The following is a 15,784-nucleotide window of genomic DNA, read 5'->3' on the forward strand; positions in this document are numbered from 1 at the left end:
CCACTTGCAATGAAATTGAAAAGGTTGTTGTATTCCATTAGAAAACGTTTAATTTGAGAATAATGTTCTGGTTGTATCGGCTGAGCAAATCATACTTATTTATGTAAAATTATAAGGGAGTATATGAAGAGAAAATCACCTACATTGCTCAGAGCAATCCATACAGGTATATGTATGTGTATATATATACACAGGCTTTTACAGAAACAGTAGTAAAGATGAAGGTGTGGATGTAGGAGTAAATAGTAAGCAAGTTTCATGGTTATTTTTACTTATGTCCTGTGATACCTGTAAATGGAAATTAAGAAAAAAGAAGTAAATTTACACAATAATTACACATACAGAATACTACAAAATTTCTGTCCTTTTTTCTGAAAAAGCAGGGAGTAGATAGTTTTTATGGGTAGCAAAATAAAATGATATAACTGAAATAGTGAACTTGAATACAAAACTGTAGGAGCTGTATTTCTGATACTTATAGAATACAAATATTAATACATGTTCTGTGAATGTGTTGCTGTTCTCTGGTTGAAGAAAATAATATATATAACTTGTATATTAATAAAGGTAATTAAAAAGTTAGGGATGAATGATACAATTTCTGAATTGTTTTAATCAATATTCTAAGGAGTTTGGAACTAAATTGGATAAAATCTCTTTGGATTAGTATAGATGGATGCTAGAATTAGAAATAATTACCAGCCCTAGCTTGATCACAGTAGTGTACAAAGCATGGGGACAAATTTTGAAAGAAATTGTAATTAACAAAGTGCAAAGCTAGATGAAAATGGAAAATGAGATAAATGCAACACAGGTTTGCCAAAGATTGTTTGATCTGGATTATTCTAGGTTTACTTACTCTTTCAATGAGGAAAAGTAAATTTCCTAATGAAGCAAAGTTTAGGAGAAACTATGTATCTGGACTCCCTTTCAGCATTTTCTGGGCACATAGAAAATTTTATATTGAATTGGAGAAAATGTAGATTCATTCGTTGGAAAAGGAAGTAGCTGAAGGGATGAAGTGACAGGGACTTGTGCTGCAAGGAAGACTATTAGGCTGGAGGAGAGACAGTGCAGTGGATTACATGTTATTCATCTTGGGCCTTTTTGGTAGTGACAGTGTCACAAAAAGATAACAGATTATAATGAAATTTAGGTAACAAAGTAGAGAAGTGTTATGGTGGAGGTCAGAAAAATGTGCAAGAATAATTTTTTTAGTTTGGGATACTGGAGTGGTAGAATGGGATAAAGTGTAATAACACAGAATTAACAGGATTCAAAGTAAGAATTTCTGTATGTAAGATGGGAGCTTATCAATTTGAAGAGATATAGGTGCAAAAAGATTTGGAGGTATTTTATCCTTGCAAAATGGTTGTTGACAGCCAGAGTACTGTGGCCATGAAAAAGACAAATCCAGTACTAGGATATATCACAGAAATCAGGTCCAAGAGAGAAAAACAAGTATTTGTTTCATGCAAGACACTGGTAGTATCTTGTGTTGTATGTGTAATTCTGATTCCTGATGTTCTGAAAAGACTTGACTGGCATAGGAGCTGGTAAAGGATTCAGAGATCTGTACGTCTCTTGCAGTGAAGTGCTTGTAAGCTAGCATGAAAGACTCAGACTAGCATATGTGTCTGAGAAGGGCTACGGCTGCTTTCTGTAGGTACACCACTGTGCACAGAACAGGGCAGTAACCAAGTTCTCGAAACTGAGTTTATACTAGTGCAAGAAAACATGAGTATAAATTAGCAAAATACAAATTTTGTTTGGAAATGAAAGAAGGCTTTTAAGCATTGGAAGAGTGGTTTGTTTTTTTTTTTAACAGCCTTCCAGGAATGGTGAAAGGAAATCCTTTTTTTTTTTTTTTTAGGTGGAACTTGAAGAGTTTTCTATGATATGATTTAACTAAAATAAATACTAGGACATAGGATTTAACTGAAGAAATCTTGCCCATATAACCTAGTTCAGATTATGAAGATGCTATATTATTAATCAAATAATATATAAGCCTTCATTAAGAATGTGTTGCATACACCATGAATAATATTTGCAACATTTGCTTATTTTATAAAACATTACAGAGTAATTTGTTATTTTTGTCCTTTGATCCTTAGTTTTATTTTAACATCCTAAAAGGATTATTTCTTTAGGCTCTAATCCTTTGTCAGAAGCTGTGACATCACATCATTGTCACATAGGAACTAGAATCGGAAAGTTGAGGGGGTTTTTTAAATTTTATTTTTATAGACCACAACAGGTTAACATTACTGAGTGTAGCATGCTTTCCTAAGAAGGTTATTTTTGTTAGTGAAATCTTAAAAACACAACTTATTTAAGTTTATTTTTAAGTGAAACTAAGTGATGTGAAGGTTCAATCTAAGTTGCATGTACAATGTATGATGCTTTTTGAGTGATTTGTATTTAGTGATAAGTTATTGTGATAGCCCTTAACAGTGGAGTGAATTTTGTGTTTCATACTGTGGAAAAAAAAGAATTGTAGATGATGTGCATACCATTAAGTGTAATGCCTTATGTATTAGCTGTAGTGATGTATGAGTTTTGCTTCATGAGTAATTTCTTTTCAACTTGCATAAGGTGCACTTCTTTTTTTGAGTGAATCTAGGTCAGTAGGTGGTTGAGCCAAAAGCAGACTTGCTTAGCTTGCTTTGAACTGAATCTAAAATAACTTGAAACTGTACATCTCTAAGAAAAAGCATGATGCTATTCTGGGGCCGTAATTCTGAATAGCAAGCAAAAATACACAAGGAGAAAATCTCCACTCCATCACTGAATTTGCTATTGAAGGCATGTTGGGAATAGTAAGTTAATAAGTACCTTATTTAAGTCATGAAAGATGTCTTTCATTTGAAATGATGGTATTGGGCTATTCAAGTTTCTAATTTCTAAGTAGCTTTTAAAGCCTTAAAATAACTTGAAGGTGTTATGGGGGCAGGGTAATTAAAGATAGTATGTATTTATTTTTTCAGTGATTAATAATTCTTGCTATAGCAAAATAACTTTGACATGGATGCACGTTATTTTTCCTGATGATGTTGGAGCTACACTTCAGTCTCTATCTTTATTATCATTTTAATTAAGTTAATGTTCTCTTTACTGTTTCCTCTAGTCATTCTGTAAACATTGCATTGCACTGTATTGAAGCAATGGTTTTTAACCAAATCTTCCATGTTAATTTGATAACAAAAAATTTTTATATCTGACAATCAATTGTGGTTTACATATGTAGTATGCACAATTTGATTTCCTGATTAAGGCATTGAAGCAGACCCTTATTTAAATATTCTATCTTCTCTTTAATGGAGTCTAAAATTTCTGACACTAACCATATTTTCTATGCTATGCATTTAACAGTAAATAAATTTTAATTTGACTTAATTTCTTATAATATTATTTTCCATTCAACTGATGCATTCAGGGTTATGTATTTCTAACGATTTATAATAGCAAGTACTTATCAGTACTTTTTTGCTTCTTTATATAATACTGCATATTTTATGTTGACTTAAGAGAGCTACAGGATTAAATTAAATCTTACTGTAGGTGATACTTTGCTTTCAATTTAGCATTCAGTTTTACCATTACTTTCTTCTTATTCTACAAAATTTTTTCCTGATATTGGTTTGATTTCTTAACTGAAACAGGAGTTTGAAATAACAAATCAGTTTATAAGGAGTGACAGAACACTCCTACATTTAAATACAAAAGCCTTGATGTTAATTACCTCAATATCTGTTTCTTACTACTTTGAGAAGATTTCATAGGTGTCTGGTGTCGTCTTCTTCAGTCTCCTGTGGAACTGGGAGACCCTTTGCATTCATATGTGGAAGATTTTCCACTGTTTCTGTAAGTCCAAACTGCTTTATTTCACGGCAACTAAAAGTTGTGTATTTACAAGCCTACGTTCAAGAATCCCTGAAGGTTACCAGTTTCACTGTGGCATCTCCAGCCCCACGCTGATACTGTCATTAAAACTTCTTTTGCCACTATATATCTATGCTGCTGCTTCTACTGAGCTTCGTCTTTCAGTCCATGCTTAGCATTTACACCAGGGCTGTGACTGGGATTTTTGTGGATGGTAGTTGGGTTCTTATGAATGAGAGGTGATTTGCCTGAGAGATCAGATTGAAACCCTCATCACTGGATGTAGTAAAGAAACTTAGAAGGATGATTAGCTTTAAAGATTTCTGTAGAGATAATGCTAAAAACTGTTGGGGACGACAGAGGAATACATTCTTTTTCATCCCAAACACCAGGGTAACACCTTTCCAAGAGATAAGAAATCTTACTACATTATTTTAGAAGGTGATACTACAAAAATGTAGTCAACCATCCTCAGGATCCTCTATAAGGGAGACAAGAACTAACCTAAAATTGCTTGGAAGAACATGCAAATTACCTGATTGTCAATATACTATGTTTTGACATGCTTATGTACTGGAAAATGCAAGGGTATGGGTAAATCCAATCAAGTGTAAGACAAGTAATCATGATAAATCTCAGAAGATAACTAGTATATTGAAATATATGTCTTCCTCTGGTAAAAGAAATGTAACGTAATATTCTTAGGTAAAGGATCTTCACTATATAATAATTTAATAGTAACACCAATCATTGTCATTTATATATTCTCCTGTTTCCTGCTTAATAAAATATATTTACTGGCATTACTTTCCCACAAATTTTAAGTTTGGTGGGCTCTTATTTTGATATTCAGTATCAGACAGTGTTAATGACCATGTATGTTATGATTCATCTCAGGTTAGAATTACTGGGTTTGTGGGCTTCTGCTGAGTTTTCTCTAACTTTGTTCTCATATTTTCAGTCTTGGACAGTCCTGAGCTTAGTTTACAAGTATGAAAACTCATAAACAGCTATATATAAAATTAAAAAAGGATAAATATTGACAGTACATCTTGACTTTCTGTCAGTCACATGTATGTGGTGTACATCTGCACGTGGTTTCAGAAATCTGATAAAAGCTATAGGAATTGAACAGTTTTAAAAATATGATAATTTTACATTGTTTCCATCTTTTATTTCTGCTAGTCTTTTATTTATTATAATTCAGTTTATTTAACGGTCTTGTATGGGCTTTGAAATACTGAAATGCTTTGCTGTTTTGCATTCCCAGAAGAGTATGAAATGGAAGAAAAAAAAAAAGTAAAAGTCACATTATAGTACAACGCCAAAAATTAAGAGTAGTTAGAACTCATGTATTAGCTACACCACATTTGAGGTACAGGCTGACAGTTTAAGGTTAGTTCAGAATGTTCTTCCTATTTATTCAGGTAGTTTGTCTTTATTTTACATTCAAATGTACTGTGACCTAACTTATAAAACAACAATGACATCATCAGAGATTCATAGGAATCATATAAAACATGTTATCTTTTGCATATTATATAAAATATTTAGGAGTATTTTCAGAACTCTGTGTTTTTGAAAATATTAGGTCCATTCATTGTTTTAGACACAATTTTATTAATTTTCAGGATGTAAAAACTGGTTTACTGTTAAAGAAAGTTAATTTTAAAGTGTCCATACTTTAATGTGAACGTGCTACAAGACTAATGCACTTGAAAATTACTGTACATCATTGATTACTTGAGATTTAGTGATGTGAATAAAAATATTATTTTTCCCCCATATACACTTGAAAACTTTATAAGCTCGAGAGCCAGAAGTACATGACCAATCTTATCCTCAGAACCACAGACAAATACCTGACAAAGCTATCATTCAATTTTTTTCCTTAAAAAGATTGTCTGATATTTTTCCCTGTCTTACTGAGTTTCTGTTTATTCTTTTAAACCAAACACCAAATAAGTTACTTTTTTGTTAATAATGAGTTCTAAAATTCGTTGTTATAATGTGGGATAGTTAACCCTGTTAAAATGTGGTATTTTTGTGTTTGATAACACATACCCTTTAATAACATTTAAAATATTGTTTGTTTAACATTTTAATTATAGTTTTAAAAGTATTTGCACCATATCAGATCAAAGACATATCTAGGCTGATGTATCTGATGGCTTGTAGTGGATATCTAGGGAAAACTGTAAGAACCAGGATACTATGGTGGTACTACCCTGGCATATTCTCCTGTTTCCAGCAATATGTGATTTGGGATTCTCAGAGTATTGGGTGGTATCTTTGTGAGTAGCCTGTCATGAATTTTAATCTCCCTTGAAATGGTGTAATGGTCTTTAAAATGTAAAATTTTAATACCTACAGTGTTTGATCAAAATGAGTTTCATGCTGGAATTGCACATTTTGAGAAATACCTTATTTTGTTTTGAATCTGTTCAAACCAGAAAGTTTTACTTGTTATCAACTTGTACTAAAAGTAACAACAAACAATTATACCCTATTTACTTTCTTATACCGTTAATGATTTTATAAAAAATTGCCATGTTAATTCCTGAGTTGTTCTTTCTACTTAGTTACTGAAGGCCATTCTCTCTGCTAAATTTTGTAACTCTTTTATGTATCATTTCTATTTCTACCATATCTTTTAGAGTTTGTTGAATTGAAATGTTATGAAGTAATCAAAGCCCTTCACACAGTGGTTTTGTGCAATGACGTAAGGGTAATGATTTCTGCTGGTGTTTATTTTTGGCGGTCTTGGGTTTGTGTGTGTGGTTTTTCTGCTGTTGTGGGGTGGGGTTGTTTTTTTTGTTTGTTTCTTTGGTTTCTTTTTTAAACCTGTGAAGACTTGGTTGCTGAGCAAATATTTTATAGAATTACCTATCAAAGCTGAAGTCCATTCTTGATGGATAATGTCATCTACACACAACTTTACACACTCATATAAACTGATTTTTCATCTTTAATTTTATTTCTTCATTAGACAGTGTCTTGATGTCCTTCAGTTCATGGATATCATCTTTTGTACTATGTGTGCACTTTGTTACCTTACTTGTCACCCTGTTTTCCAAATCACTTATTAACATATAAAACTGTATGAACTCTGCTGTGTAACAATTAAAACTGGTTCTCTCTTACCTGTGTGTTTATTTACATCTTCAAAGGAACTTTAATAAATTTGAGGCCCAATTTCTCTTTTCAAAAGCCATGTTAGTACTTTTTTACTTTTATTACATTCATCCTTATGTCTGTAGTTTTACTTCATCTTATTAATATTTCTGCCAGTTTGCTTGACATGAATGTAATATTTTTCTGACCTGTAGTTTCAGGGATCCCAATTGTAGCCCTTTCAAAGAATTTGGTTTACTGTTGTCATTTTCCATTCCTTTGCTACAAGGCGATTGTAAGTGAGAGATTACATACTACTGATAATAATTAAACGATTGCATTCTTTAACTTCATTAGAACTGTTGGAAGAATACCATCTGTACCTGATGACTTCTTATTTTAATTTTGTGAATTTGTTTGATAGCCTATTCTGCTAACACTGTAGTTTGAGACAGATCAACACTTCCTTTTGTAAAGAAGGTACCTGATTTGTGAGTCTGCTTAAGCTCCTGTGTTATGAAAAACAGACAGAATAAAAGAAAGTCAGTTTTCTCCTTGAAAAGTACTCTAAACGATTGTTATATACTCTGATCATTTTTTTTTTTTACTTTGGAGTCTCTAGTTAGCTATCTGCTTTGGATAAAAAGTTCAGTATTTTTATGTCTTTAACATACCAGAATTTACAATCTTACCTACTGAATCACTGATCATGCTTGTAACTTTTTAAAAGAATACTTCCTTTGATAATTATAATAGTCACCTTTACCTGCTGTTTTAATTAAGACTGTGATATCTTTCCAGGTGGCATGGAATCCTCTTAGCTTTTAAAATAGTTCCTCTTCTTGAAACTAATCACTGCTGTAGTGAATTTTTTTACTTTGTTCCTTCTGGGAGATAACAGTCTGCATAATATACTCAGATATTATAAAGTGGTCCTCCAGCAGAAACTTTTTGATCTAAGTTCTGCAAACTGCTTATGATTAAGTCAAGACTTATTCATAGTGACTTTTCTTTTAAGCAGTAAATTTGTGATGTCTGTTTATTCTCATTATGGTTTCCAATGTATTTACCCAGTTGGTAGAGAGTATTTGAAGTCTCCTATTATTTTTCTTTCCTCTGCCTTCACAGACTTAGTGATTTCACTTAGCATGCTGCAGCCACAGTCAACCATTTTCTGAGGGATTGACAGTATAGATGTAAGAATACACTTTCCCACTTCAACCTTAACTGTCAGTCCATCGGGGCTTTATATTAATAATTTCTGCAATTAACTAGGCCCACTTTGCTTATAGCAACAATCCTCTGTGGGTTGGCCATGATCTATTCTGTTCACGTAATGTGGGTTCTTTTTACTTGTGCTGTGATCTGTAAAGATTTTTGAAGAAATCACTATTTTCCTGAAGGCAGCCCCTTGCTTTGCCAAGCTGAAGCAAAAGCTATGTAAAGCTTTCTTAGAGATCTGTAGAAAATTACATGCTCCTAGCATGTGATTCTGACATTGCTTTCAGAGAAAACTGGTCTGCTTATAACTCACCTTGTCACAGATATATTAAATGGAAGAGCTTGAGAGAGGTCCTACAGATGTTTTCCATTTCATTAGTAATATTCAATTTTCAAATAGTTTCTCTTGTGTACCATTTTACTAGTCTTAAGTGGAATTTTTCTGCTCTTTCAAAAACATACAAACAAAAACCTTTCTGCAAGATAACCAAAGAAATCTCAGCATTTTATTATGTTAAAATTTTTGTATCTGTAAGTGCGTGCTCCAGGCATATGTCAATGACTGGGTGAATTTGGAAGTTACTGCTATTTGGGAAGTCTTTTTTCTGAACTTGAGATGAGTTGGAACAGAGGAAAAAAACCTAAATGAAGTGAAAAAGAAGATAAGGTGAAAGAAGGATTAAACAGAGAATAATAATTTGGGAGAGGGTGGATATGGATAGCGTCTCAGAGGAAATATGGTGGATTTACAGATGTGAGAATTGGAAATACAGGTTGTTTTGGAAATGGAGTATAAATGGCATATATATGCCTTGTACAAAAGTTAGAAATGTTACATTATAGAGAAAGATTGGTGAGAAGTACTTAAGACAACTTTGGACATGCTGAGCAGTTAAATTTTAAAATCTGTTCTAGGTAGAATGAGGAGATACTTCCACTCATTGAATGGTGTTTTGCCAAGTAGAAAATGAGTTAAGGTGATTTTGCATTTTTTAAAATGGTGCAGTGTTTTTAGATGAGAGAATGTATTACCTTTAGCACAGTTTTTTGCATGCATTTTTATAGTTTTAATAATAACACTTGTCAAAATGATTTTGATAGTTTTAAAGCAGAAGAAAAAAATGTTTCTAAAAACTAGGTTTTTAGTCATGCCACATTTTCAAATGTGTGAGTACAGCAGGTGCCACATAAGTTCTACTTGAAATCCCTCTTTTTTACCTCTTAAATATTCAGTGTTCTTACCTGTTTTAGAAAATACAGTAGAAGATTAAAGAGAAGTCATGTTGTCTTGCAATTTTAAGCAGGAAATAAAATTTTACGTTTAATATTAGATGGGTGTTTCAGAGGTCACTGTAGATTTAAGAGTAAGATATGCAATGGATTGTTTAGAAATGATTGCTTACACTCTTTGCAGTGCTTGCAAGTTGCTTAATTGGTATTGCAGCCGATACTCGGCCAATGTACTTGAAAGTCATAGGATATATTGTTAGAATGGCTATAACTTCTGTTACAGGGTGGGAGTCATGATAAAAATGGAGAAGAGAGTTCATAAAAATGAAAAAAACCTGAAGAATTTGTAATTGAATGAAAGCTCTTTTCTTGATAGTATAAGTGACTATTCAGTTTACCACAGAATGATTTTTGAACTATTTTAATGGGTGAAATGACACATGAATTGGTAAATATTTCTCTTATAAAAAGCAGCATTTCTTCTGAGCACTTCAAACCCGGAATTGATTGCATATTCTTTATGTGATTCATTCTCAAGCCACATAAAGAATATGCAATTCTTCTCAGCATATTTTTTGTGGCAACTTAAAAGCTTTTTTCTTTTTCTCCTTGACAGAAAGTAGTAACATTGTCTATCATCATTCCTGAAAGTTAACGACATGTAGCTTAATTGCCATCCAATATATTTTTATATATCAGAATTATAATTTCTTTTTTTTAATTATTTTCACAGGGTATAAACGAAGAATGATGCAATAATAATGCTTTCTGTGTACAGCCCCATAAGGATTTTTTCTAAGGAGTTGCAGTAACATAAACACTGAGAATAAATTTTCACCGATACAATGTGGTGAAGCAGAGGAACTGAAATTGTCCACTTTTGTACAGGCTGAGGACTTAAAATGTTTGTTGTTTTATGAGCAGAAGCAGTTCTGGAGTGAATAGAACTTCTGAAAATGCGGCCATGGACTGGTTCCTGGCGTTGGATTATGCTTATCCTCTTTGCTTGGGGAACTTTACTCTTTTATATTGGTGGACACCTGGTACGAGACAGTGAGCACCCGGATCACTCTAGTCGTGAATTATCCAAGATACTTGCTAAACTTGAACGTTTAAAACAGCAAAATGAAGACTTAAGACGGATGGCGGAATCTCTCAGGTAGGATCTAAAAGAAAACGGTTGAAATGTGAAATATCAGAAAATAAATTGAAAGAGTTGTTTGTGGGGTTTTTTATCAGATAATGTTTAACATTTAAAAATATAGATCAATGTTTTAATCAATGCTATAACTAACTGAATATATATTGCAAACCCTTTAAACAAATAATCTACATTTAGTTTTGGTCTAATATAGTTGTTATTTAACAGTCATTATTTAATGGTGTCCAAAGGGTTACTGTCACTATAATAGACTTCTGTAGGTTATTAACTCCTCAATGCCAACTTCAAACATGTGCAATTAGTATGACATTCAAACCAGTTGGAACAGTTGGTGACTTCTCTATACATGCAGTAACTGGAAGAGCTTGTTTTAAAAGTGCTGAAGACATTTGTATAGCTTGTTGAAGATGAATGTGGACTTGCTGAAGATGAGCTGCAGTAGACTACTGCATTATGATTTCTTTTAACTAAGTTGTTTTCCTTGCCCTGCTGCTAAACTTGTAGAAATACTTGTAAAATAGTAGTATTATCTCAATTTTTGTAATAATTATGTTATAGATGGGCACAATTACAGTTTAAAGTGTTTTCTTTCATTTTTCAGACAAACAGCTTTTAACCTAGACTTCTGGTATCTCCTTTTCTAAGAATTTGCAAGTGAGAGCTTCTTAGGCAGGATGTGTGCCAGATTTAGACTAGTCCTAAGTACATGGACATTAACACACACAACCTACAAGTCCTGATGAATTGTGGGGACAAGTGCAGAGGCTTTGTATGTTGTAAAAATCTAGAGAAGGTCAAAGCTTAGTACAAGACAGAATGGGAGGGTGATGTTTATTTTTTAAAATCTCTAAGTGAGCTGAATTCACTTGCTGTCTCTTTCCCAACTACATACTCACAAGCACCAGGACACGTGTGTAGAGGTTGTCAGGCCAGGATCACCTGTGTAGAACATGCAAAACAAGGGGCACTGGTAGTTGAGTCTTCATCATGTCTCTTGGGTGGTTCTTGCCTTGCAAGGAGAAACTGACTTTTGGACTTGTTTTTTAATACCCTTTGGGAGCAGATGACATTTTGGATCTTCTACTTTGCTATTTTGCTTCATAAAACATAGGGAAAATTACAGAATTGCACAAATCTCTTTGTTTCTCTTACCAGGGTGTTTTATGGTTCTAGTCCTGTTGTTGGACTAAGTCAGATTGTTTCTCCCCTTATTGTGGTTTAAGCTCAGAGGGCAGCTGAGCACCACACAGCTGCTGGCTCACTCCTTCCCCCTCAGGGATGGGGAGGAGAAAATAAAACAAAAGGCTCTGGGATCAAGGCAAGGACAGGGAGCAATGACTCACCAGTTATGGCCACGGGCAAAAGGCAGACTTGACTTCGAAAGAAAAAGGAACATCAGTTTAATTTGACCACCACCATTAATTTACCAGTCAGAGCAGGACAGAGAGAAATACAACCACAGCTTAAAAACACCTTCCCCCCCACCCCTCCCTGTTTCCCAGGCTCAAATTTTCTCCCGATTTCTCTCCCTCCTCCCCTCCCTGCAGTGGTGCAGGGGGATGGGGAATGGGGGTCATGGTCAGTTCATCACCCGTTGTCTCTGTCACTCCTTCCTCAGTAGGGGAGGACTCCTCACACTCTTCCCCTGCTCCAGCGTGGTGTCCCTCCCACTGGAGACAGTCCTCCATGAACTTCTCCAACATGAGCCCTTCCCATGGGCTGCAGCTCTTCCTGAACTGCTGCAGCGTGGGTCCCTCACATGGGACCCGCAACAGACTGCCCCAGCGTGGGCTTCCCTCAGAGCCCTGGCTTTCTTCAGGTGCAGCCCCCTGCTCCAGTGTGGGGCCCTTCACGGGCTGCAGGTGAGCATCTTCTCCCCCAGTGACCTCCATGGGCTGCAGGGCACAGCCTGGCCTCTCCCTACGGACTGAGGGGAGCCTCTGCTCAGGTGCACCTCCCCCCGTCCCCTCCCCCGCCCTTTCTTCAGCTGACCTTGGTGTTTGCAGAGGTATTTCCCTCACAACCCCAACTCCTCTCTGGCTCCCCTTCTTAAATCTCTTCGTATCACAGAGGCACAGCCACCGTTGCTAATTGGTCTAGCCTTGGCCAGAGGTGGGTCCTACTTGGAGCCAGGGGAGCTTCTAGAAGCTTCTCACAGGAGCCACCTCTATAGCTCCCTCCCCTCCTACCAAAACCCCACCACACACAAATCCAACCCACTCCTTCATTTGAATGAAATCACACCTGTGGACTCTGTAGCAGTGAAATGAGTATGTTTCCTCTCAACCCTGCTTGTTCTGGTACATTCTCTCTCTTTCATGCACAGCCAGGGCTATTTGATCTGGTATGCTGGGTGGCCTTCCCTGCCTTACTGAAATTTCTTTTCACTACATTCTGTCCAGATTTCTGGAATGCACTGTAGGTACGGCTGCATGCTGATGAGGCTTCTTAGCTTAGGAAAACAAATGTTTTAGTTTTGAGTGTGTCAGCCCTGAAGAAGTACTTCAGCATTCATGTGGTGCTGCACAGAGGTGGAGAAATGATGCTGACCCAAGTGCCCTCTATGCTAAGCGTAGAGAATCTTCACCTTGAGTAGTATGGCCATGAATGGCTGAGTGGGCTGTAGTTTTCTAAGCTCAATTTATACATATGGGATAACAACTGCACTGGCAAAAAGTTTAACATATTTTTGTTGACAAAATGGTGTAGAGTATGCTGCGATGAAGAAACTTAAGCAACATCCTATATTTGAATAAATACAGTATTTTAAAATTCCTTTAATACTAGATAGTAATAGTCAACCTTAGGGTTTCTTTTCTCAGAGGGGGAAATATTTGGCCTTGAATGTAAAGATTATCACCCTCCATGCTTTCAGCACCCCATATTTGGCTGACCTGAATAAATGCTCATGTGATGTGTTGCACAGTCATTGAAATATAACCAGTTCAAATTACACAGTGACTAGAAGAGAATAAACGTTCTTGATTTTACTGATGGCAGGGTATTTTTTTCCTTTCAAGATGGAGGCAGTAGAGACAGGCTATGCATAGATACAGGTTATATTGTAGGCAGTGATGATTTTTCTAAACACCTTTCTTTGTTTACCTCACCTATCTATATTCAGATAAATATTACATTTTCAGTGGCCAAGTTTTAAATAATAGCTTATACTGTTGATAATTTCCCATGATTTGTAGAAATAAAAACATTAATCTAGTTCTAATCTAAACACGTTAGAATATTCTTTCTCTATGCGTTAATTGCTGCAAGTTTCTGGAATTAGATTGAATGATCCAAAACTGTCGTAATTGGATTCTGTTCAGCTTCTTTTTTTTTTTGTAAGTATGCTACTTAAAAATATTTCTGAAGCGTTTCTGTAGCCACAGAAGAATCTGAGTGTCTTGCATGAGAAAGCCTAAAATGACTTTAAATGGTAGTTTGAACACCAACAAATCTCCAGGTTCAGTAGTCAGTGCTGGCCAGAACTGAACCAGCTTGGGACTGGAAGATATTCAGGCATAGGGTTTTTTTTCTGGAAGTGATCTGAGATTGGCAAAGTACTAGACTTTGAGGGAAGTGATGTATTACAATATAGAGCCTTTTCATTATGTTTCTTGAGCAAAAGCTGTGACACTGTTTTTATAGAAATTTCACAAATAGGTTTGAAAAATATCCTGGTCAACCTGCATCATTGAAGCATAAAATTATAAATGTGATACAGAATGTCAGTATCTCACTTCTTTGTTGGCCAGATATAACAAGTGTTAAAAATAAGCATTAGCTTTGAAATCATCCTATTTACAGTTTTATAGCAATATAGCTACTTAAAATGAGGCATTAGCCAACAGTTCATGGATTCAGTATCTGAGTCCTGGAAGAGATCACTGCTGCTACAAGCTTATATTAAAGAAACAAAAACATCTGTAAATCCAGAAATTGAACTAGGATTAGACAGAAAAGATTACTTTTGCTCCACTTAACATGGAAGTAAAGACATAATTTGTTTTAGTCTTTACTGATCAAAGGCAGAAAGGGTGGAACTATTATTTGAATATGATTTAATTGCTAGAATTTCTGGTTTTGTACTTAAAATTTTCATTACTGATACTGGTTGTGAAATCTGAGTGGTTAAGACAACAGTTGTTACATCAGTGTAGCCTGTAAACGTAAATCCTATTGCCAGGTTGGATTTAGTTACACGGAGGTAAAAACTTGGGTTTACTTCCCTTATCCACTAAGATTTATATCTAGAGAACTAGAGGGTTTTTTTATTCCAACAGAAAAGAAGCACACGTTTTGCTGTGAAGATATAAAATATATTCTGGCATGCAACAGGGTTAAGCTAATGCATGAATTTAAGCGTATTTCAATAATAACTCTTTAAGGTTACTTTGGTAGGAGTTTAAACAAAATGAGAGTGCTTACCTGGAAAATTTTAACAGGCAACTGATTAACTACACTAGCTAAACTATTTTGTCATAATTTGGTAAAACTTTTGGATGGTAAAAAGCTCTGAGTTAACAGAATTTGACTTAGTAGGCAAAGAAGCTCTGTGAATGGTAGAAAAGTACTGTAATATCTAGCTATGCCATTAGTAATAGCTACTTAGGGCAGGGAGGAAGGGATCGAAAGCAGGTATGGTCATAAGAATTCGGTAGTTCAAAAAAAGTCTAAGTTTTTGTAACAATTTCCATTTTGAAGTCAGAAAACTGGTATTTCATGTTTAATTACATTGGGACTTTAGTTATATGGTAAAATACTTTTCAATACGTTTCAGTTGCCTGGCATTTCCCATTACAATGGGTTCTTGTGACTTCTCTGACTCCCTTCTCACTGATAAAAGTGTCACTCCTCAGGATGGTTGAAAATAGGAACTGGGCTATGCTTAGTTTCATCCAGCCATCCATGAATGCCAGTATATAGCAGCAGGATGTGATCTTTCCACTCTGAGGTTTGAAAGCTATTTTGCTGCTGATTTATGAAGCAGCTCCTCCTCCCCAAAGACAGCAGCAACAACAAAGAATACCCCAAACCATGCCTTATGAAACACACCTTATGTTCATGCAAGATCAAAAGTTCAGAGATGTCGTATCCATCACAAAGCTTTATGAAATCTTGCTTAGCTCTTTTTTTCTGTATGATACTTAAATTATATTTGATTTTGTAATTTTT

The 15,784-nt window shown here is 35.1% G+C and overlaps 1 protein-coding gene across 2 annotated transcripts in view; it reads left to right on the forward strand.

Moving 5' to 3' along the window:
- The window catches only part of FUT8 (fucosyltransferase 8), a 128,604-nt gene that overhangs the window by 50,941 nt on the left and 61,879 nt on the right, over positions 1-15,784 (forward strand). For both annotated transcript variants that reach the window (XM_026849469.1, XM_026849468.1), the window contains one exon: positions 10,184-10,609. In XM_026849469.1, the coding sequence (XP_026705270.1) occupies positions 10,407-10,609 (203 nt within the window). In that variant the 5' untranslated portion in view covers positions 10,184-10,406. The remainder of the gene's footprint in view (positions 1-10,183; positions 10,610-15,784) is intronic.

This window comes from Athene cunicularia (genome assembly GCF_003259725.1).
Source record: "Athene cunicularia isolate RWA chromosome 5 unlocalized genomic scaffold, athCun1 chr5_part1, whole genome shotgun sequence".
In the NCBI taxonomy this organism is placed as follows: Eukaryota; Metazoa; Chordata; class Aves; order Strigiformes; family Strigidae; genus Athene; species Athene cunicularia.